The 24493-nt window shown below is 36.8% G+C and overlaps 1 protein-coding gene across 1 annotated transcript in view; it reads right to left on the bottom strand.

The window, feature by feature from the left end:
- Positions 1-24493, bottom strand: part of NDUFS4 (NADH:ubiquinone oxidoreductase subunit S4) — a 47304-nt gene that overhangs the window by 15852 nt on the left and 6959 nt on the right. Inside the window, exon 2 of the mRNA XM_063181507.1 lies at positions 10982-11060. Within this exon, the coding sequence (XP_063037577.1) occupies positions 10982-11060 (79 nt within the window). The remainder of the gene's footprint in view (positions 1-10981; positions 11061-24493) is intronic.

The raw sequence follows: 24493 nt of genomic DNA, 5'->3' as shown, positions 1-24493 counted from the left end.
AAGCTCCCTTATCCACTGAAGCTGCAAAAGACCCAAGGGAGAAAAAGACTCAGAGCCTGCATGGAATTAGGAAATTACTTACACACAGGCAGTGGAATTGCTGCTGCAAGGCAGGAACACCTTGATCAATTCCTAATTTAACCTGGACAGCAAATATTCTAAGGTCTGAGCTACTGAATACCCATTTGGATGTACAGCAACATCTTAGGAACTGATAACTCTGGTAAGACTTTTTATGATGAAATCATAAGAAAGATTGTCACTACAGTGTATGAAACACTAATTGCGAATTCAGTTTTAACTAACTAACTATGTCCTAAGGCTGGAAGCTAGAGCAAAGAACACTAAAATTCAAATCTCGTTATTGTGCATTTTCTAGTGTTCTTTTCCTTTCACCTCACAACTACCAATTAATTAATTTCCTATTGAATGGTAGCTATGGAGAAGCATTTAACTTTAAGGTTTAAAAATTAGCAAACAATTCAGGATTCTGTTTATTAAGATAAAGATACTCATCAAAGGTGAGGGTAAAAAAAAAGGCAAAAAGTAGTTTTTAAAGTTTATCTTGACAGTTCTGACATACTACTTTATGGTCTTCTACTAAGAAGAGTATCAGGAAATTCAACCAATGTCTGCCTTAATTGTTCTCTATTCTTCACATCTCTTTTATAGAGAAAATGATTTCTGTAACAGATCTTTGCCCATATAGTTACAAGTGGTGTGAGACGTAAGAGACAAAAACAGAAGCAAATCCCCAATCAAGAAATGCAAATTTAGAGCAAAATCCCTGTTAGTGCATGCTTCTTAGAAGAAGAAAAGTTGCACTTCAGAAACTACAAGGAAATCAGACCTGTTAAAAGCTGCCCCTTACCCTAATGCAGGATGTAATGCTTCTGTGTAATATGCATGCACTTTAGAAGTTGAAAGGAAGCGCTAAATAGTGTACATAATTTCCATACACAGCAGGTAGTGAAGCAAGAAAAGAACTGACACAGTTACCCTCATTAAAGAGATGCACAATAGAGAACTGTTATGCAGTGTTAGCATATTGAAGGTCTATGCATCAGGGATGTTGCGGCTATTAACAGCTTAAATGTTCTCTGCATTTTGTTAATTAGTGCATATAGCTTTCAAACCTTAACTGTGTTTTAGAAGGTTCTTTTCTAGCAGTAGCACAGCCATTAATTACTTCCTGGTGAGGATCGAAAGAGTTGATGGCGCTTCAACTGTTTCAATGTTATCAATAAAATACATCTAAACTCCATTGGACAAAATGGGTTTTTTTCACATTTATCTATATAGCTAGTTTAAATGGATGGTTTCAAAAATCCCTCTCTAAAAAAGCTGAAGTGTAACTAGAATATATTGTATTACTTCGCAACAGGTGTTAGCTAGTTACCTCTAGAAATACGTTCGTGTAATTAGTGCTTTGGCCTTTATATGCTTGGCCTTTACTTACAGGAAAGAAATTATGGTCTTATACTTTCTAATAAAATACAAAGAAATCCATCATCAAAGAAAATTAACTTGAAACATTAAGGTTTCCTTTCACTTTTGCATTATTGTGGGGGGAAAAAAATCAAGAGAGAGTACAATGCACATTTGTGTTTACTAAATGGTGATAAAAAATTAAGAATTTTTATTGGAACCAGACATTAGAGAGAAGATATTCAACTTCTGACTCAACAGAGGCAGAATGAGTTGACTCAAAAATGCTTTCAAATAGAGTCAAAAACAAAACAACAAAAATGTGGTCCTAAGAAAGAACACAAACCAGAAGAATAGAAAATGAAACACTAGTGCAACCTACAATATTTATCTTAAAATAGCTTCTGCCTGGTTAATATGATACGCAGTAAGAACTTCAAATACATGATTTGTATACGGATTATGTTTGCCTACATAGGAAAACAGTTACTTATTTTCATACATGAATTTATGTGCACATCCAGAAAATGAACTGATAAGTAAAATTAACAACTTCTGCAGAAATTTTAATCTGAATTACTACCAGTCATAATTTTTCAGAACTATCTGAAACATCTTTTAAAAAATACTGTCTTTGATATGTCTTACTAGTATTTTGTAGAAATTCCTTGTAGCTCAGTTTCTTATCACCTGTTAACCAAGTTTTCAGGCTAACAGGTAATAGGATAGAAGTTATTTTCCAATCAGCAAAGACTTCCTTTTGCTTTAAGCTTAGAGTGAGTAAAACTGAGTATGCCAAAAATATAGATAAGAGACTAAGCAACTGCCCTACTGTGCATGTTCCACAGCACAAGAACTAAATGGCATATTAAAACTCTGGTTCTGAACATCAGATGCTCTCTCCATGGTCCCACTCTCCATTAATACAGGTTAATTTGCCAGTTTGAGAAAAGACACATGAAAGTACTTCAAAGATTCCTCAGAAACATGCCATAAAGAATTTGAAAAACATTTGATTCCGTCATTGATGATATGAGTACAGCCAGAAAGCACTGAAGAAGCCCCAGGCTCTCTGGCAGCATGATCAAGATGTTCAAGAATTCCCATGAAACTACCAGGCTTTCCAGACAAGAAAAGCTTTTCCCTCCTGACTTGATAAAATGGTTCACCTAGACCTCCATGACTAGAACCAGGTTTCATGTCTGTACAAGAAACTTAGGATTTGTGGTTTTCTAGCCTTTCTTAGGCTAGGATTTGTGGTTTAATTCTACAACTTAGTACTACATAAATGCAGAAAGACCCACCTGAATGCACAGAAAAACTAGCAATGTACAGGGAATTTAATCACTATTCCTGGCAACACAAGAAGAATTCATGTCAACTACATTAATAACATAACATGGGATACTAACTTGGGTTTTTTAGAAAAGGTTCAGATAATGGAACTGTTTTATGAGAACATGGACATATCCTCCTTTAAAAACAAAAACTATTGAACAAAACAGCTCTAAAAATGAAGTTACTTCTTACTCCTGTTGATTACTTGGTTGTACCAATGACTTAGTCTTATTCTTTCTAGCAGTTAGAAACATGGTTTGCATATTTAGACTTCCAAAGCTGAGTAGGCGTCTAGATGTTGAATAACCCTTTGGAATCCAAACTAAACACAACACAATGATGCTCCTTTAATTTGTTCTGAGCAGCCATCACAGCAAACTCTTCAAAAGCATTATTCGTTCACAGAAAATGAAATACTATGCAATGAAATGAAAAAAACCCAACCCTAAAAACATACTTTGACCAAGTAGACTAGACTGAAACCTTGAAATTTTTGCACAGTAATGCTGTATGAAGGAAGCCCAGACAAAACAGACACTCCGAAGGGTTGTGTAACCTCAATCACAAACATTCCTCCTTCCAACAGCCAGCAGAGAGAGCACTACTGTGTACCAAAAGAAAAGATTCTCAGACCAAGGAAATACAATTCCTTTACCCCAGCCTAAACCCAAAATAAACCTACACAGGGATGAGAGGGAAATTGCTCTCATGGATACAACGATCCTGTCACTTTATACAGGGTTCTGAGCTACCTGCAAAATGTAGTCTTCTAAACTGAACATCAGAAGTATCTTCAACTGAATTTTAGTCATATAGCAATATTTTTTGCTCTTAGAAGACAGATAAAGGTGATGGCATTTTCTACTTGGACTGTCCGAGTTATAGAGAGCTTCTTCATCACAGGGAGTAACTTGTTGCCTACAGACATTCTTACAGAAAGCACTTTATCACACAATTGGGCTTTCTAAACCACTGCAAGCCTCATCGAACTACAGCTGCTTAGAAAAACAAGTTGTAGCAAGTAATACAGACTGAATTGAGTTAGGATATTCCAACTAAGAAGGGATTTAATTGCAAAACAACAAAAGATGATAAATAAGCAGCATTTAAAATATGTACGTAACTAGATAAACTGGTAACTACACCTGAACTTGTACTGTAATTAAGCCCAAATGCAACTACCAACGATAAATATAAAGAAGAATATGTCTAATTATTTCAATTAGAAACAAACAAAAAAAATAATGTTTAGAAACAAACATATACTCTGGCAGACCAGAATGGTGTACATGAAGTAAGAAAGGTTATCAGCATCTCCAGAGTCATTAAACCCTTCAAATATTACACTTCACTTAATCTGTTTTTTTAACTTAAACAAGGTTTTTTTCCTCCCCAAAGCAGTATTTCTTAATCTTCACTGGGTGAGGGGAGAGTGGGCATGGTATAACAGAGAAATAGAAAAACAACTTTTTAATCTATTATGTTTTGCAGCAAAAATGCAGTTTCACACATAAACTATCAGTGACTGCAGAGTAAAGGCCTTTAAACATTTAACCCTATGCAAGTCCACCCTTAAATTAGACAGTTTTATTAATGTAGATGTGCATTTTCACTTACTAATGGTCTTCTCTTTTGAATATTTCACTTTTATAGAAATAATTGAAGTTTGAAATAATTCTAGAATGTAGTTTTATACCTTAGTCAGCCTCTAGCATCTTTCAAACATCAGGGCAGTTAAACACAGAACTGTAGATGACCAAAGGCAAACAAAACACTTTTTATAATTTTGAATCTCAAGTACAACACAGTTCAAATAAGCTGATCACCTGCTTACTCAACACAACCATGACTGAAGAAAGTACTTCTCCATATCAAAGGCTTCATATGCAAAGCCCCTCTGTGCAAAACTAGAAACTGTTTCTCAAAACGTATTTGCAAAGTAAAGGATGAAAAAAAATCTTGATTAGCCTAATTTTACATAGCAGCTTTATTATTTTTTAATAATTTTCTACTATTCTATTAGCAGGCTGCTAATCTAATTTAGAGAAAGAAAAAAGAGAAGGAAGACAAGCCAAAGGAGGAAAATTTGAGGCTAGGGGGAGGGAATGAGTAAGTCTAAGCCCTCAAAGAAATTACCATCCTCGTCCTGCATATGCTTTGAATATGACAATTCCTTTTCAGAGCTATACATATAAAGTACAGAAGAACTTGTCAGTTAGATCCTCATCTACAGAGCAACACTGTCCTGAATTGAATCCTTTATGGTAGCCACTTGAATAAAGCAGAATGGAAAACAGCTAGAATGGATTAAATGAAAGATTATTGTAAATTCTTTTATTCCATTAAGGTAATTTAGGAACAGCTTCAACTCATCCTTAAGGAATTAACCCACAATGGGTTAACAGCATTTTAAAAACCAAAACAGAACATCCACTATATCCTTATTGTTTAACATAGTGGTAATGCTTGGAGAATTCTTGGCTAGTATTGAAATAGTAGTTTCAATAAAAGAAAATCTAGCAAGCCTGTCCTTAATACATACATACTTTGCCAAGTGTTTCTCCTCACTGAGTTGAAAAAACAGTTCCTACACACAGTCCTCAATGCAATGTCACGCTGTTTCACACATAATTTTATGACACATTACTGCTTTGGTTTTCTGAGTAGTGTATTATGTACTCTCAGGTCTTGGGAAAGCAATGATAACACTTTAAAATGCATGTTAAAGTGTGATTTGCTATGTCCTTTGTTTCATAGCACAGTAGAGTATCAGACTGAGTTTTGAAGAAGTTTCATCATTCCAGACTATTTTTCACTTGTTTGTATATTTTACTTTGAGCTGCAGTATTATCACTGTTTATTATAGTAAAGTCTAGGGTTCTTTAATCAAACAAAGATTATACAATTTCACTAATTTTTAATCCTAGCCAAATTTGGGATTTGGATGGTGAACAAACTATGACTCAATCCTGAAAACACCGTGTGATGTTTGCTAATAACACAGTCTTCTAGAAAAAAATGGACTGGAGTGTTTTCACAACATTTTTGCGTAAAAGGTTCATATTCTGAGAATCCTATTAATACACTGTTACCCCTGAATTATCTAGCAGTAAGGATTTAAGACAGACACTAAATCATACCTCTACACAGCCAAAAGGAAGCTGCTAAGATTCTTTACACAGATATCACAATAGTTTTAAGAGTCACAGAAATCACTGCAAAGGCCTGTAAGATAATTGAATCCAATTATTAACTCAGGACTGCCAAGCCCATCACCAAACGATGTTCTGAAGTGCCACATCTACACATCTTTTATACATCTCGTGGAATGGCGACTCAACCACATCCTGAGGCAGCCTGTTCTAATGCTTTACACCCTTTCCTGTGAAGAAATTTTTCCTAATATCCAACCCATTTCCTTTTCTCCTATCAACTGCTGCTTAAGAGAAGAGACCAATCTCACCTATGTCCTCCTTCCAAGTAATTGTAGGAAACAATGATGTGTGCTCTGAGCCTCCTTTTCTCCAAGCTGAACACCCCCACCTCCCTCAGTAAATATCATCACTTCCCCAGCTCTGTTGCCCTTCTCGGCACTCACTCCAGCCCTCAATGTCTTTCCTGGAGTCTTTCTGGAGGGGTCCAGAATTGGACACAGCACTGGAGGTGTGGCCTCAGCAGGGCCCAGCACAGGGGGACAATCCCTGCCCTGGCCCTGCTGGCCACAGCATTGCTGATCCAGGCCAGGATGCCATTGGCCTTCTTGGCCCCCTGGGCACAGCCTGGCTCATGTCCAGCTGCTGCCACCAGCACCCCCAGCTCCTTTCCAGCCACTCTGCCCCAGCCTGTGGCACTGCCTGGGGCTGTTGTGACCCAAGAGCAGGATTTAGGTCTTGCTGAACTTCACACCACTGGCCTCAACCCACCAATCAGCCTGCTCAGAGCCCTCCTACCTTCCAGCAGATGGAACCACTCCTGTTCAAGTTGGTGGCGTCTACAAACTGACTCAGGGTACACTCGATCCCCGTGACCAGATCATCAATACAGAAATCAAACAGGAATGGCTCTGATACTGAGCCCTGGGGATATACATTTATGATCAGTACAAACTGGACTTCATCCACCACCACGCTCTAGACTTGGCCTTTCAGTACTTAACTCTTGACCATCCAGGCTTCCCCTGAGTGAAAAGTACACCCATCTGGGCCATGGGCAGGTATTTTTTTTTCAGGAGGAAGACGTGGGAAAGGATTTACTAAAATTCATGTAGATGACATCATGGCCTTTCCTTCATCCACACTGACTTACATCACTGGTCTAGGCTGCTGAGCAGCATATGCTGATTTTGAGTGCCCTTTCAAAAGTATGAACTGCTCACCCTCAAATAAAGGGTCAGATATTCTGTGCCCAGTTTGGTTTATACAAGTTATCTTCAGTGAGTTACACAGTTTGTCTACAGTCTGACAGAAAATGATCCTTTACTGAGGTTCAGTACTAAGACTTCTGAACCATTACTTAGAAAAGATTAACTAGCAGTATAGACAAAACATCTTCAGGACACACGATGAAATGTTAATAGCATCATTCTGTTTAGCCTTTCATGCTTGTAATAGTCTGCCCCTAGATGTTCTCACCATGCTGAAAAAACTACTTTAGTACCGTTTAAACTGCACGGTGTAGCTCTCTCTGGAATGCTTAACCCTGTGCCCTAATATATATATTTTTATATATATATATATTCTGTTTTAGCAGTGCAACAGATAATTTCTGACAGTAGTTCTAATCTAGAAACATTCTTGAAATATCATCATTTAACCAATTAAAAAGGCCTTTTATTGGCAGATATTGGTGGGAACCTTTCAGCTGCAAACAGCAACCTCCACCAAAGTGCCTACTGGGAAGTACTGACTGGGAAGCCTCCTTAAACATTCCCAGACATGCTGTACTGGATGACTTTTAGCTACACACAGTATTGGTGCACCCTACTCACAACAACTGAAATAAATCACAGGAACTAGAATAGCTCAAATTCCCATTTTCAGGCAAGACCATTTCAACTTTTTATAATTATGATATAATGATTTAAGTTATACCATACACACAGTTAAATAATTTGGAACATTACCTGAATGAGATTTGCTGCTGACAGCCTTTGCCCTCTATAGCCCAGATTTCCTAATGCAAGCATGGTCTCAAGAGACTACTTTTCACACAGCTATTTGCCCAGACTCTTGGAATATGACCTAATTGGTGGCCAGAGAATCAAAATGGGATGCAAGAACTGTATTTCTGTTGAGCTTTGTTCATTTTGTGTGTTATTTTATTCAGGTTTTACTGTTCATTAAACGTTATTTTATTCAGTATTCACTGAAAACAGCTAATAACTGAGACAAAGATACAATTTCTTGGATATGTTCTACATAGACTCAGCATTTAACTCCTTTTACATTAAAGAGACACACCTTTTTTCTAGTGTGACAAATGAATGTGGCTAAACTATTGGTTCTCCTACTATTTCATTAGTACTCATTTTTCTGTTGTATTCAACAGAGTAGAGTCTAGGTTGTAGTAACGAAGTGACTGACTACTGCCTAATTATTCAATCTCAGGAAGCTCATACATCTTCTATTTAATTTGTGTTTCTTAATACAAGGAATATTTTAGCACTGCTAGAACCAAATCATTCTGTTGAACAAGTTCTAGCATATGCATGTACACATATGAATACTGGGTCTACAAGAGCACTGGAAATACAGATTAATTTCACTACAATACGCAGTTAAAAGTTTTCAACAACTTTAGCATTACTCTCCCAGCCTTGTAAACACCAAGTCACAGAAGAATTCAGTTTCAAAATAAGTCACAAGATGAGAGTGGCTCACAAGGATAACCATATCCCCTCTTCCACCTGTTCTTGCTCCTTCTGAAATGCAAGTAAAAGGTAATGAGGTGATGTCCAGCTTTAAAAGTAAAAAAATTCAAAATATGGCAAAGATGAAAAATTTGTCAAAATACGATTTAATAATCTGTAACAGAAAATAAGTACTTTTCAATTAAATGTAATGCATCAATTTCCACAGTACAGTTTAAATACAACTTGCCTGGAAATAATAGTTTTCTGCTTTGTAACATTAATTAACAGAAAACACCTGTAATATGCTAAATTAATTTCAATTGGTAGTAATTAATCATACTTAAACTTAGGAAATATATTGCAGCAACCTAAAATAAGGTAAGATAGCACTCTACATTAAAATGAGATTTAACAGGTGTCTAGAGAACTTCTTCTAATGCTGAAAGAGCTGAAAACCACACCAAACACTGAGACAATTTTCCTTGCTAATGTGATATAATTTTTGCCCACTAAAAGAACATGAATTTACAACATTACGGAAACTATTCCCAAACTTAAATGAAATCTACAAATGAAGTTTCTAATTTTCTGTCATTTTGTTTCAGGTCCTATAATAATTTAATAAAGAAAAAAAAGATTTTTGCATTTAGCATGTGGGCCTACGTGCACAATATTGTAAGAAAACACTATTCAGTCTGACATTTAGCCTAACACTTAAAGAAATAAAGATAAAATAATAATTTAGATACATTATATCTATCAACATAAAAAAACTTATAAATGGATGCTATATGAGATCTCAAAAAACCTCAGGAAATATGATATTAGAGTTTTCAACTTGATGACAATATATAATGACGTTAGAAATATGCACTCCATGTACAGTGTATTTACAATAACACTAAAGGAACTCAATAGCTGTACTTCAAACTAATTTCACTTTAACTCAACTGGAAGTATAAACTCTCATAGCTAGACAGGGTGACAAACAAAACTAACTTTGGATAATGTACATTTGAATTCAATATAGAATAGTATTTCTTTTTGTGGGTCTGTCTTTGCATTGTAGTCTTTTCAGACGTATGTGTACATCACCCAGGGCCACCACAGGGAAACATGATACTTTCCAGGTGATATAAAAGCTGTATTAAAATATATATATATGTACATATGTATTTTAACATTAAAGAACAGTACATTTAGAAGTCATTTAGGAAAATGTATGTCTAATGACTTGTTCAATCTTACTTACACACTGACTCAGGATCTCTACAAATTTCCCGATCCCAACTTATGCAACTAGACTAGCAATATAATCATATCTGTGAGAATAAAGTACTATTTTTTCCTTAATTTTTTAAATCCAAGATTATACTGTTACTTCTCAAATTCAGAAAGAAGTTTATGAAGTAACGGATTAATTTTTTTACTCACATGTAATTATTATTGCTACATCTATATACAAAGCATAAGAGAAAAAAGCCCTAAAGAGCAGTTAAAGTGTGGTTTTTTTCCAACAGTCTGTTAAACTTCAGCTGTTTCAACTTGTACATATCATCACAAATGCACAATTTATAAATATAAATTCCAAAGATTTCTTAGGTAGTTCATATAGCTTCAGGGATACAAAAAGATAAATACAATGTGAACTGTCTGGTACATAGGATAGGAACATTTTTTTCCTGGAGATTCAAAAGCGATATGAAAACCAATGAAAGGCATGCTTCTGCTGTGATGCATTCCCCCAAGAAGTCTTACAAAAATTATACTATTGAATAATGTAAACATAAGTGTCAGGTTGCATCTAGAGTAACAGACCACACATTATGGAAAAAGTTACAAGAAAAGATTGCCAAATTTCTGATCTGCTACTGATTAGCAGAAGAATGTTATGCATTTGTTTCCAGTTGTAATCTAACTTTCATGCATATTCAAAAGCTAGAGTGTATGTGCATAGTAACAATAATCTTCCATGATATATCTTTACACAGTATCTTGGGCACCAATGAAGAAAATTTCAGGAAGCTGGCAAATTCCGTATAATTTCACTACACAGAAAATATACCTAAACTTCAAAAAGAATAAACTCATTATCAATTACAGCTCACATTGGTCTTTGACTAAAATATAACAATAATAAACAAGGTACTCATCATTTTACATTGTTTAACACTTTGAATGCCATATTCATTTGCATACTTATGTTTTACTGATGTTCCACTTTTAAAAGCGTATAAAGGACTGTTGCTTTGTAGTTCACATTTAAACAGCTTTCCTAGAAGAACGCAGAATACCATACTGAATGCCTATTGTGCAGAAATAACCCTGAAGGCTGTATCATAGTATTCAGTAGAAAACTCTTACCAATTTTTCATCAACTGTGATGAGTTGCGTGTCTCGAGTTTGGTTCTGCGCCAGCCGCCATGTGGAAGTGCTCAGTGACCTGCAGTGCAAGACTTGAAGTTAAAAAATGATTCATGCAATGAGAAAATAGAGGCAGACAAATCTTACATAAACAAGTTACTTTAACAATATCCGTCTTGTAAAAAAAATTGAAGAGGGAGAGATGAGGGCACAAAAATCCTTTTTCTCCCCAATTAGTTCTGTCTGCTGAGTTTTTGGCAGACTCCCACTTAGCAGTTCACAACAGGCTGCACTTTATGTCAGCCTACAGGCTCTCTGTCACAGAGAGACTGCCAGTGGCAAGGACTGTACTGCTCTATATGAATGTACAGTAGCTGATTTGTCACGAACAGACAGAAAAATACAAGGCTGCTGCAAGCATTCTGGAACTCTGATCCTTAAACTGATGGCATCAGAGGAAAAAATCCTAAATCTATTTGCAATGGTAAAGCTCCAATTCTACACATCAATAACAGGACATTAACAAATTCAAAAAAACCCAAGCCAATCAAAAAAAAATGACTAAACAAACTCTAAGCTGATACTGCAAACATAGTTTTCAGGTTGTGAGTGGGCAAAACAACTATTTTGCCTAATTTCTAAATAATTTTGGGTCAGCTTATTCATTTCCAAGAAATACAATTTATCTTCTTGCATAACTGCTAAATCTGTAAGATACATATGGAAACAGAGAACACAATTCCACATCACTGAATTAACTAGATTTGCACTTTGCTTACATTATGTCACTAATGACAGGATTAGGCCCTTTGAGTACAAATCATCTTTTGGCGAAATAATGCAACAGCAGGTGAAACAAGCCAAGAAACTTAATTCTCTGACCTCATGATAGAATACCAGGTTGGAAGAGAACCTCAAGGACCATCTGTTTCAACCTTTCTTGGCAAAAGCATGGTCTAGACAAGATGGCCCAACACCCAGTCCAGCTGAATCTTTGAATTGTCCAACTCTGAGGAACCCACCACTACCCAGGGGAGATTGTTCCAATAGCGGACTGACTTAACTGCACTGTGAAAAATTTTCCCCGTGTCTAATCAAAATCTCAACAGGAGTAACTTCTACCATTAGCTACCATTAGCTTCTTTTGCATGTGACTCACTGTAAAAAGGAATGTCCACCTTCTCTGTAACCACCTTTTAAAATACTGGAACACGGTGATGGTCTTGAGTCTTTGCTCAAGACTAAACCAATCCAATTTTTCAGCCTTTCCTACAGGATGAATTTCCTTTCCAAAGTGTCCACTTCCCCACTCAGTTTGGTATCACCAGCAAACTTTTATCAGGGTTTGCCAGGATCCCACCATGGATCACTTATGAAGAAATCAAAGAGTGCTGGGCCCAAAGCTGATCCCTGGGGACCCCACTTGCAACAGGTTGCCAATGTGAAAAGGAGCGAGGCACCACCACCCTCTGAGTGCTGCCTGTCAGCCAGTTCCCCACCCACTGCATGGACCACTTCACTAGACTGCGGTGCACCAGCTGTTCTGGGAGGAGGCTTTGACAAAGCACATCAAAACCCTCGGAGAAATCCAGGCAGACAACAGTGTGCTCCACATTTGATTAAGGCCATTTTAAAGAAATGAGGAACAAAAATGCAGGAATTTAGTTTTCTCTACAAAAACCTTCTGAAACTAAATAACTGCAACAAAGTTCAGTTAAATATCTAATATAAATCAATACTTTCAACACAGATTACATTCTATTTAATTATCTTCCCTCTGCCTTTAGCAACTTCAAAAACATCTCCAAAGCACAAAGTTTATATACTCACATAACTCTGTGGCATGGACAGACAGATCTATTCCTATTTAAAGTGACAAAATCTGTCAGGAAAGTTACTTTATTTCAGAACACAGAAGTTTTCCAGTGCAAGGAAGCCAAATTATTTCATAAAAACTCAAGGTAACTACTTTGCTAGCTCAAAATCTCTGTACCAGAATGCTTCTGGCTCAATACAGCCAGTATTTTTTAAGTTGACATGTAAAAGAATACATCATAAAAACAGAATAGAGAGATACTGGAGCACTAGGAGAACAGGCTGTTACTTGGTCCTTATTCAAATACACACCAAGAGAGATGTTATCCTAAGAGCATGCTGAACAGCAGCATTACACTTGTGTTCCAGACTTAAGCAGCTAAAGCCAGAAAATATTCAACCTTAAATAAGGAAAAAAACCCCAACATTGCAACAGGAAAATTATTTTCTTTTCCACTACAGTAGCTTTACTATCAAAGTAATATTCTGCAGGTATTCCTGGAATTTCATGTGATACAGTGTTCACTACATTACTTAACATCTGTCCATAAGAAAGACATAGGATTATGCAATTTAATTATTTCGTTCTCTAAAGAAAACTCGTCTAGACTATGAATCAAGAAGTTCTCTGAAGATTGTTCTGTGGAAATGTCTAATCAATATGTAAACATTCAGGTATGTAAAGGTTGTAAAAAGGCTGATCAGGAGGATACTTTTTCTTGTAATACAAAATCAGTTATGAACAAAATCTAGCACAATTTAGTTTGAACATGGTTGAGAGTGGCTTGTTTTGTTTTAAACTGGAAAAGCATTTATCAGCTTTAAAAAGTACAAAAGCCATGCCCTTGAAAATTATTTCCACTCAGCATTACATCATTAGACATTGTTTTTACTAACACCATGATAAAGAGCAGGGTAAAAACCCCACCAGATTAAAGGTGGACAGAATCTCCTTCTGAGATGCTTCAACTTTTTACACAGAGGGAGCTGGCTTTTAGCATGAGATGACTCTGTCAACTGGGAAAACTTCCAAGGCATCATACCTTATAGCTCTCCATGATATTCTGGCTATTCCTCAAAAGCACAAGGACAGCTTACTAGCCTAAGTCAACTTCTCCTCTTCATAATTCTCAAACACATTTCCGTTGACTACACAATTCTAGAAAACACACAACTGTTACTGGAATTTACAACCCTGTACACTTCTTAAATGAGCTGCCTTCTGTCCGTCCCTAGACTGCAATGAGTTGGACAGAACACACTTTCTCTAAGAACTTCCTAATTGAAGAGTGGTTGAAAACTGGCTTTTGGACTAGGAAAGTGAATCTCAAGCCAGTGGAGGAGAGACCTCCAGGTGAAAATACATAGAACACCAGTTATGCGTTAAAGATAACTGGCTTATGATATTTCTATTTGCTGCATCTCTCACAGAAAGTAATCTGAAGTTTGGAAAAACCAGCAACTCTAAAATGTCATGTGAACTTAAATACTGCTATTTGAAAGTTAATAGGAAGTGTAGCTTGATTCCCAGAATGCCTGTTCAATTTTCAGCAGGCTTCATTGCAAGTGTGTAGCTAATATCAGACACTAATCTGAGGACAGAACCAGGAAATGCACCTCTTTCACACCAGGCTCTCTTCTCAAACTCTGACAATGGCAACTTTATAATATCTATTATGCCTTCAAGTTAAATGAATTTGCAATCTAAACCACTTAAGTTAACACTTGAGTTAAGCCTTTTATTTCATCCTCAACAGTACAGTAACTCTCACAAAATTACCTATTAACATTTGCCCACATCCACCTTGACTTTTAGGTAGTTTTTCTGATGGATAATCTTGCAGAAGTCTAGAATACACATTTGCAAACAGAATCACACAATCACTGGGTTGGAAGTGACCTTCAAGCTCATTGAGTACAACTCAGTCCTAACTGCAACTACAACCTCAACTGCAACTACAATTCCATTCTCACAAGATCCTACTGCTTTTTCCTATCACTAACCTCTGGAAAGGAAATCTGCTTTCTTCCTTTCTCTCTGTGCATAATATGGGTATATATTACCCATTTGCTTCTTTTTGACTGCTTATGCTTTTTTTCCCCTGTTAAAATATCTTGGGATGAGAGGAAGTTCTACTTCTACCCTCTTCCAAGTCTAATCAAACTCTGATTTAGAATTATGGTACACAGAATACTTAGAATAATTACAAATAGACTGCTTAAATAATTCAGAATTTCAGAAACCATAGAGAAAGCTTTACATGTAGCTAGCAACAATAAATCTTGCTATTTTATAGGCTCATTAATGACCAATTCAGAACACATACCAAATGAACTTCCTTCATGGTTACTATCTAATAAACAAAGTGTGACAAGGTTCCAAGCTGGCCAGAGCTCTGCTGTGAATATGCCCAAATGCTTTCCTTATAGTGAGCTTGTCAGTGATGAATAAACAGACGTTCAAATGTAAAAATCTAGGTTTATTGTAAAAACCCGCCTTTTAAAACAAAAACTCTTCAAAATGATGTAAAACAAAAATTAAGGTTTACTAAAAAAGTCACCTCTCTCCTTTATGATTGTCCATATACTTTCCAACAGTATAGCAGTTCCTTTATCTTTTGAGTCCACCATCTAAATGTCATTTCATTCATATTGGCAAAAGGATTTTCTCCCTATCCTATGCCATTATGTTGGGAATCTCAATTCCTCAATCTTGATCTATATAATCTTATACCATTGTTTTACACTACTGTAAGTTAAGATTATCTGTGGTTTATGATAATTTCATTATACTAATTTCTACAGTTCATTTAAACTGTAACATTGTTTACCAAAATTTTGTCTTTACCACCTATCTGATTACTTCAGCATAGGCTTTGTTATATATATATATGCTACAAAACAATATACTTTAATGATATTTCAGGGTCTCAGTGTTACGAATTTTAAAAAGGCCAAAGTAACTTTTCCTTCCACTGTGAACAGTTCTTCAGTGAGGCATAATAGAACTGGACATTGCATCTAGAAATAATTATGGCTACCATTTGTTATTTTAGAGTCTCACAATAAATGTAAAATGTTTTTACACTGTATAGAGAAGACAGGAATAGATATTTGGCAAAGACTAAACTACATGATCTTATTAAATATTGTAACTCTTATATCAGCTCAGTAACACAGAATGAATAAATGAGGACTACCAGAAAAAATATGTCTTTGTAGAATTCAGAACTTTCTGTAGGTACCATGTGTCCGGAAGAAACAAATGCTGTGATCAACTAACCAAGTCTTCCATGATAAGTATGTATTCCCTTTCCAACATTATCTGTAGTTACACCAAAGTCACAAATGGTTTCCACATCCCTGCTACACAAATGAAGGAGTCCAGTGAGAAGCTACTGAAGTTCTTCAGTCTACTGGAAAACTACAATATTCATAACAGTATCAGGTCTCTCAACCATCTTTTACCACTGTGGGATAAGGACATAGCAGTTCCTTGCTGCAGGGAAGATTCTTAGGTCTTCCCTTCTTAAGTTATAGGCCCCAGCTCTGCTGAAGCCATTAACTTCCGTTGAACAGAAGAAACCAAACAGTAAAAAAATGGTCAGTGGAGGTCTTTTGTGGTATCTGAATTAAGGCATCTGACTCGAACCTATTACTTGGTTATTTTGGGTATATGTATTCAACGGCTAAAACTCAACAAATGTTACCACCATAAATATCTGCTAAATAACCTATGTTTAACCCCTACATAGTAAGAAGATGCCATATTTACACGGCATGAATTTGCCTTCCATGGAGAGCAGTGCTCTGATTGGAATGTTTACACAACATCCAGATGTGAAAACTTGTATCTACCTGACACAATTCAGTAGATGGAACTTGAAACCATTGCACAAAAACTTTTCCTTAACCTCTTTATGCAACACATCTGACTGTTTGATCTATTAGCACCCCCTTTTGGTCAGCTGTTGGAGATGTGGTAAAAAAACCCCAGGTATCACCAAAGAGGTAATCAAATCATAACATATAGGTAAAACAAAGTCTTGAAGAAAGCCCTATGTACTACATGAGAAATAAAGACAGTCATCAAGAAATAAGTCTAAAGGATGTTTTAAGTATTTTGACACTGAAAAACCAGGGCATCAGTGGATGTGAATATACGTATATGCAGAAGCCATGATGAACAATGCAATAGACTGAATATTATTAATTTTTAGAAAACCAACCTTTTAAATATTATTGCATTTAATATTATTGCATTTCTAATAATACAAGCTTCATAATGTGCAGCCACCATAAAAACATTAAATTCTGAACAAAAAGAAACACCACCAGCTAACAACTTCCACAGCATGCAACCTAGTCATACACTGTGATTAAACAGACTAAATACAAATCAGTATGAAGTTCCGGCACATAAAATACAGGAAATAATGATGCAATGTTAAATACAATACAGATCACACTATTCAACATAATATATATTTTTTTTAGCCCCAACAAAATGCATTTTTATAAAGGCAACTTGCAAAGTTAAACTTCTGAGAGATTAATTTGAACACAGTGGGATAATATTTCCTTGGTATTAAAGTCACTACTGTAGTTGAAGTGATAATGACTTAACAGAGTCAATGGTATTTTATTTTTACTTATTTTCACTTACTAGTCTTACTACTTTCCAGCACAAGTAAAATATGGAGCATAGTGCCAAACACTGCCTATGGCGACATGTAGCTCTATTTTGTAGTATGAACTGCAGGATGAACTTTCGTGTTGGGAGGAAAACAAAGTTCCTCATTAATAAATAATATTTTCATACTCTGATGAAGTTGGCTGATCATACTTTCTCCTTTGCCTAGAAAATGATGTTAAACAGAGTAAATTATGTTTCTAAATGGATGAATGCAGTATTAATTTATCTAAACTACTGAAATTTCTGTAGTAAGTTACTGAAATTATATAAATTAAAATATAAATAAACAGACACTGTCTTTACTTGCTAATAAGTTCATATGCAATAAATTATTTTTTTCTAGTTGCGTGTTTGGAAAACAGGGCAAGAACTGACTATGCTTTCCTGTCAGGCAAAACTTACAAAAAGAAGCAATGGTTATATAAATGTACTAAATTAACATGGAAATAAGCATTTGACTTGTGGTTTGGAACACTGAAGCTAAATATTAAGTTAACCTGTCTTTACAAATACTAAACTACAGGCCTGTCAGTCTCACTTCAGCGCCTGGTAAAGTTCTGGAAAAGACCATTCTGAGAATTACTGAAAAACACCTGAAGAACAGTCATGAAGGAACAGTTCTGCTTGACAATTTCCTTTTATGACAAGGTAATACACCTAGCTGCTCAAGAGAAGCCAGCTGATGTGATCTTTCTGGATTTCAACAAAGCTTTCAATAATGTCCCTCATAGGATCCTTCTGGACAAAATGTCCAGCTCACAGTTGGACAAGCACATCATGAGATGGGTGAGAGCTGGCTCATGGGTTGGGCACAAAGGGTTACAGTGCATGGGGTGGTATCAGACTGGGGATCTGTCACTAGGGGGGTCCCACAGAACTTCATCTTAGGCCCTAAGACTTTCAACATCTTCATTAACAACCTGGATGCAGGACTGGAAGGGATACCAAGTAAATCTGACAATGATACTAAATTGGGAGGAGCTGTTAAAGGCAGAGAAGCTGCACAGAGGGATCTTGACAATCAGAAGAACTTACAATCACAAACCAGATTAAATTTAACATGGGCAAGTCCTGGATCCTGCACCTGGCATGGGGCAGCCCTGGATGTACAGACAGGCTGGGGAACGAGAGGCTGGGCAGCAGTGCCATGGAAAGGGCCCTGGGGCTCTGGTCCATGGCAAGCTGAACATGAGCCAGCAGTGCCCTGGCAGCCAGGAGGGCCAAGCGTGTCCTGGGGGCATCAGGGACAGCATCAGCAGCCAGGCAAGGGAGGGGATTGTCCTGCTCTGCTCTGCCCTGCCCTGGGGCAGCCTCACCTCCAGTGCTGGGGGCACTCCTGGGTGCCACAGTATAAGAAAGTCATAAAGCTATTAGAGAATGCCCACAGGAGGGCAAAGGAACTGTTGAAGGCTCTTGAAGGGAAGCTACGTGAGAAGCAGTTTGGTCTGTTCAGCCTGAGGGAGAATGAAGAGACCATATTGCAGTGTGCAACTTCGTTCTGAGAGGACATGGAGGGCAGGCACTGATCTCTTCTCTGTGCTGACAGTACTTGAGGGAACAACAAGAAGCTGTGTCATGTGAGGTTTAGGCTGGATGTCAGGAAAAGGTTCCTCACACAGAGGAGTGCTGGGGACGGCCACAGAAGTGGTCACAGCACCAAGTGAGACAGGGCTCAAGAGGTGTTTGGACCAGGCACTCATGCATGTGGTATGACCCCTCCTGTACAGGGCCAGGAGCTGGACTCACTGATACTTGTGGATCCCTTCCAACCCAGAATACTCTATAATTCTTTGAAATTAGCTACATTTTCAAGTAGTGAATATGTCATCACATAGAAAATAATAAAATTTTAGTTATTTTAGATTCTACTTTAATTATCCCACAGGTGACAAAATGCTGTTGACCTGCTATATTCAAACAAGCATCAGCTGAACCACTGACAATGTAAAGAAATGGTCCTTCCAGAACTACCACAGGATCAGAGCACTCTATATCCACGCCTGTAGCCTAGTGGATTCCTCAGGACACAAGTCAGTTCTGCGAAGACATGAACTGCCCACCATCAGTTTTCTTCATTTAATCAGACTTCCTGCAGTCAAGACATAATAAAAAGGCTAGCTCTGTCCTAGCACCATGCCTGCACTTTCCCTGACTCAAACGGAGCCCATTTGAGCAGCCAGCTAACTGAGGTGACATGACTGGGTGCACAACAAAGACCAGTCCTTCAGAAGGCTCCACATGAAGCAGACAGTATGTCCAGGCCAGCTCAGTCACTCCTCTGCCACTGCTGCAGAGCTGGTGTCTTTTGAGATTTTGAGTATAAGCTTATGCTTAATGCAAACAGCTTGAGCTGAGGAAAAGTTCAGCCAAAAATCCACAGAGCTAGCCTGAAGGTTCAAGTCAGCGCACTCACAAGCAACAGCTGCACATCCTAAAACAGTTCTCTGCAAGTCTCAGGCTGGTATCAAAACATTTCTTGAAGTGCTTAGATACAAACTGAGTCATTACTTGCAACTAAACTTCTAAAAAATGTCATGTCAGTGCTCCTTGACCCTCACATGCACATGACTCAGAGCACACCAGTGGTCTCTGACATATCACAGAAAACAGATTAGAAACACTTTTGAGAGAGCGGCTTAACATGTTAAGAACAAAATTACTCAAAATTATTTAAACAGTTTTGTTTTAGAAATAAAAGAACTCATTATGAAAGGAGACCAGATATACTACAATTAGAGCAATATAATACCTAATTTGCAAGATGTCCAACAGCTATCAGGTCACAGGAACTCTGAATTACTGCCACCCATACAGTTGCTAATAAAGCATTTCATTACACACTACTCTCCAAACTGGAACACCTAATCTTAGGAATTAACCTCAGTTCACAATCTGAAAGCAGCAGGCTGTTGAGAACCAGAAACTTCTTATAGGCAAGTTATTTGGAAGACATATAATACTACAAATGTTGCACAGCCCATAACAACTATCAACTAAATTTACATTCTCTAGTTAGAAAGCCTAATAAAGTTAAAAAAAGAAGAGAGAAAAGTTGTGGAGGGTGTAAAGACAAAATACCCAGGTGACACATTTGCTTTGTTTGTGCTTTCTAAATATCAAATTCCCCACACACACATTCAGGCATTCATAGAACTTGACAAAACTAAAAACTGTGCTCTCTTTATAGAAGGAACAACAAAAGTCAAAGGGTTTAATTTCAAAACTGTGAAGAATGAAACTAATGTTCCACATCCCACCTCTGTCTTATTTTGTGCATTTTGAAAAAGAGCCTTTGAATCATGTTAACATTAAACAGAAAAACAGAGTAAAGATTCCTCTGTGTTTGTAAACTGGTTTATGGCACAGCATGGTCCTGCATTTCACCCCTATCTACTCCTATTGATTTAGCCCTTCAATCTGACTGCATTTACTAGCTAAATTAATTCTTATTCTAATAATCCAAGGCCTGTAAAACACAGTATATATATCGATATATATATATATATATACACACACACACATAAAAGGCAACTTGTTTCTTATTTAATGCTCTCAAACACTTGAACCATAAACGACAACACAAAAAGGAATTCTTTAAAGTGTTACTGGAAAATTACATCTTGGTTTATAATGGTTCATGAATGTCAAATAAGCTATTTGGCAAGTAAGCCTTAGCTGTTGGGCAGCAATGACAAACTGTATTTAAGAGCTATATATTAATGTTTGTAGTACAAGCCAGTTAGAGAAAGCCAAATGCCTTACAAATGGAACATGATATACAGGTTTCTTTTCAAAACTGTATGCTCTTAGGAGTTCTAGATGAGAATGGGATAATCTAGGTAATATTATTCTGCATGATTTAATTTCACACTTGCTTTGTGAACTTCGCCTTGTCTCAGCTACCTTTCTCTTCAATTTCCTTTCTGACACTAAGCCTTTGTCCTCAATTCCCCTTTGAACTCTTGCCATTCCTCAGTTATCATGTACCTCAGCTACACTCCATGTCATACACCTTAGTCACACCACTTGATCTGTCAAGCCCACATGGTTCTTATACAGCTCTGAGGAGAAAAATCTCATGATACTTCAATAAATTTTTGACTACTGAGTTATATTCAGAGAAGATACACCAATGGTGCCACCTTAGGTGCAAGAACATAGTCTGAGTTTTCAAGTGCTCTAACATCGACAGTCTGAAGACAAACTCTCTCAGACCACGCATCAGGACACTAAGGGCACCAGCAGGTCTTAATGGCCATGACCAGCCTCATACAGGACCTCCATGAACAGCCCCTGCCTATGGCCCTGGAGCTCCATTTAAAAGCTCAACTTTGGGTCTTCAGCCCTTGCTGAAGTGGCATCATTAGGTGCACCCACCTCCAGCCCTGGTTCTGGCTCTTGCCCTGGTCAGTAAGGGCACTGTCCCTGCTGGGGTCACCCTCACTTTCCAGCTTGCCTTACCTTCTGGAGTAGACAGCCTTTGATGCTCCTCGACACTTTGCTTGTCATTAATTCCTATCAAATAAAATACAATACTGTTTTTTTCCAGTCTATGCAATTAATCTGCACTTGGTTTTCAGCTTCATATTGCAACCAAAGCAAAGGACTTAATTTTTATGCAGTCTCTCTATAATGACTGATTTTAAATCTTACCTTGTTTTAAAATTATACTAACCACACAAGCTTTTAGTTGTGGGTACTGCCTTCTACAATACACATCTGAGATGAAAACAAACAGCTGGCTGCAGTGTAAGCAACCTATGTGTCTCCCACAGGAGTTTTGAAAAACAAATTATCACACCAAAACTTTAACTCCTATTCTACACACAAGTGCAAGCAACAATGGCACTAGCTAGGAAAAAAAACCTCCTCCTTTCTTTTGCATATTGCATCAGCATCTGCAATCTTGGAACAATAATTCTTTAAATTGATGGACAAATTATTGTGCACTTCAAGAGAAATATAATGAAACGACCAAGCTACATAAATGAAGTCTACATTCAAAGAAAGCTTGACTGTTCTGTTTTTCCATAATTATCTGATTTAATTTTATTTCCATCTGTCATTATTTATTAATGTAAGCACACTTCAGAAGCATTTTTGAGAACTCACCTTTGAGAATAAAAATAACCTCATCAGCTACCCTATTTGTGTGTTCACTTGTGCACCAATCCTCATGCACTGATCCCCTCCTCCTCCACTAGTGCAATTCTTTCTTACTTTTCATATTCTTACTATCTAATCAGCTGTTAGCTCTCTCTCTAAAAGGAGACTACAAGTACTGATATTACTCACGCTTTTATAAAGCCTTAAGGCAACACTGGTGCTTTCGAAGCAAGCCTCATTCTTGAATTTCAGATCAAATAACATGCAGATTATTTGTCTCTTTCTCTGGTAGGCACGAAAACTGGCATATGAAAATATACCACTCTTGCAGAATTTTCCTTCCAATAACTTACCACAGCAGATGCAAATACTCCTTGAATATGTGACAGAACGGTCAAAGCTACTGCATGAAGAGCTTTCTGCCTTTTTCCTTCATTTGAAATGCAGCAAAAAGATGGTACATTGTAACTTCTGAAAATGCAATATCCATAAAAATCTTAGCTTAAAACTTACTGAAATCTATAAAAAAATATGAAGAACTCAACAGCTCTCATCTGCAACAGAAGTTTAGTCTGGATTTCAATATAAATAGCATCCCTAACACTTAGCGGATTACTTCATTAACATTTAGCAGAAGATTACTTCAATAGACTGATCACAAATGACAATGCCAGAGGTGTTCACATATAAAATAAACATTCATAAAAGGTCTAAAAATATTTGTATCGAATACATAAACCCTGACTTTAAAAAAGGAACCAGACTTGTTTATGAACTCTTTCATGTTAAGATCCCAGTAATAGGCAGCTGCAAGAACTGTTTGCCCACACACATTCTGGAGCTGCCTACAGACTCTCTTGTTGAGTCAAAAGTTACTTTACTTCTTCAACATCCATCATAGGTCAAATGAAGATTCAGACACAAACTACTGCAGCCAGAAAGAGCTAAGCAAATAGTACCTAAACATACTATTACACTGCCAGGAGAGAACAACTGCCCTTTGAAACTCAGACAGAAATAATACCATTAATTTCTTAGAAAATATGAAAACACACATTATAAAGAAGAAAATGTGAACTCTTCAGCTTACCTCCTGCTAGTTTAGAGATTTCTTTATTTAGAAACAAAAAAGGATGCAATCTTAAGATACTTCAGAGGTATATTTTTTAACATGGTCAGAACCAAATGCTTCCAAAAGAAATTTAAAAACATAGCAAAATCCACTGTACTATCATAAGAATGAAAACCTACACATGGGTAAAACATATAAAACATTTAGCTATAAAGGATCATATAAATTTACCGAAATTATTAGTACGAAATAGGAGTTGTTAAACTTGGGGTTTTTTTTAAACTAGTTGTGAGTAGGTTCACGCTTCCCTGCTAACTACAAAACTCTCAGCATTTCAGTCTCTTAAAACAGTCAATTTCATCTAAGATGGACAATAATAAGGTCAACTGAGTCAAAATGCTCAAACCTATAGTAAGGCAAAATCAAGGCAATTTTTAAAATCTAAATAGCCATATTTTTCCACTGTGAGTTAAATCTGTTGAACATGTTATATTAAGCCTACATCAATAAAGCAAATTTTATTATTTTGGTAACACAGATTTGAAACACTGTCCATTGACAGTTGGCATAATTATTCCCTTTCCCCATGTATCCATCTGGTATTTCATAATCTTACTACTGCCAATTTATTTGACAAAAAATGTGGTTCAACTTAGTGCAACAAGTTCCACAATTACATTTCTCAGACTCTGAGATATCAAATATTTGGTATTAGGATATACCAACATGAAAGTCTTTTCTGTAAGAATGTTTGAGGGATTTTCTTGAAAATAAAGGGTCATTTTTCAAATGCAGTGTTAGATTCTATTTTAAATTGTCTAGT

Source organism: Melospiza melodia, chromosome Z, assembly GCF_035770615.1.
Source record: "Melospiza melodia melodia isolate bMelMel2 chromosome Z, bMelMel2.pri, whole genome shotgun sequence".
Lineage (NCBI taxonomy): Eukaryota > Metazoa > Chordata > Aves > Passeriformes > Passerellidae > Melospiza > Melospiza melodia.
The sequence above is the reverse complement of the archived record's forward strand: the minus strand, read 5'-3'. Positions and strand labels throughout refer to the sequence as shown.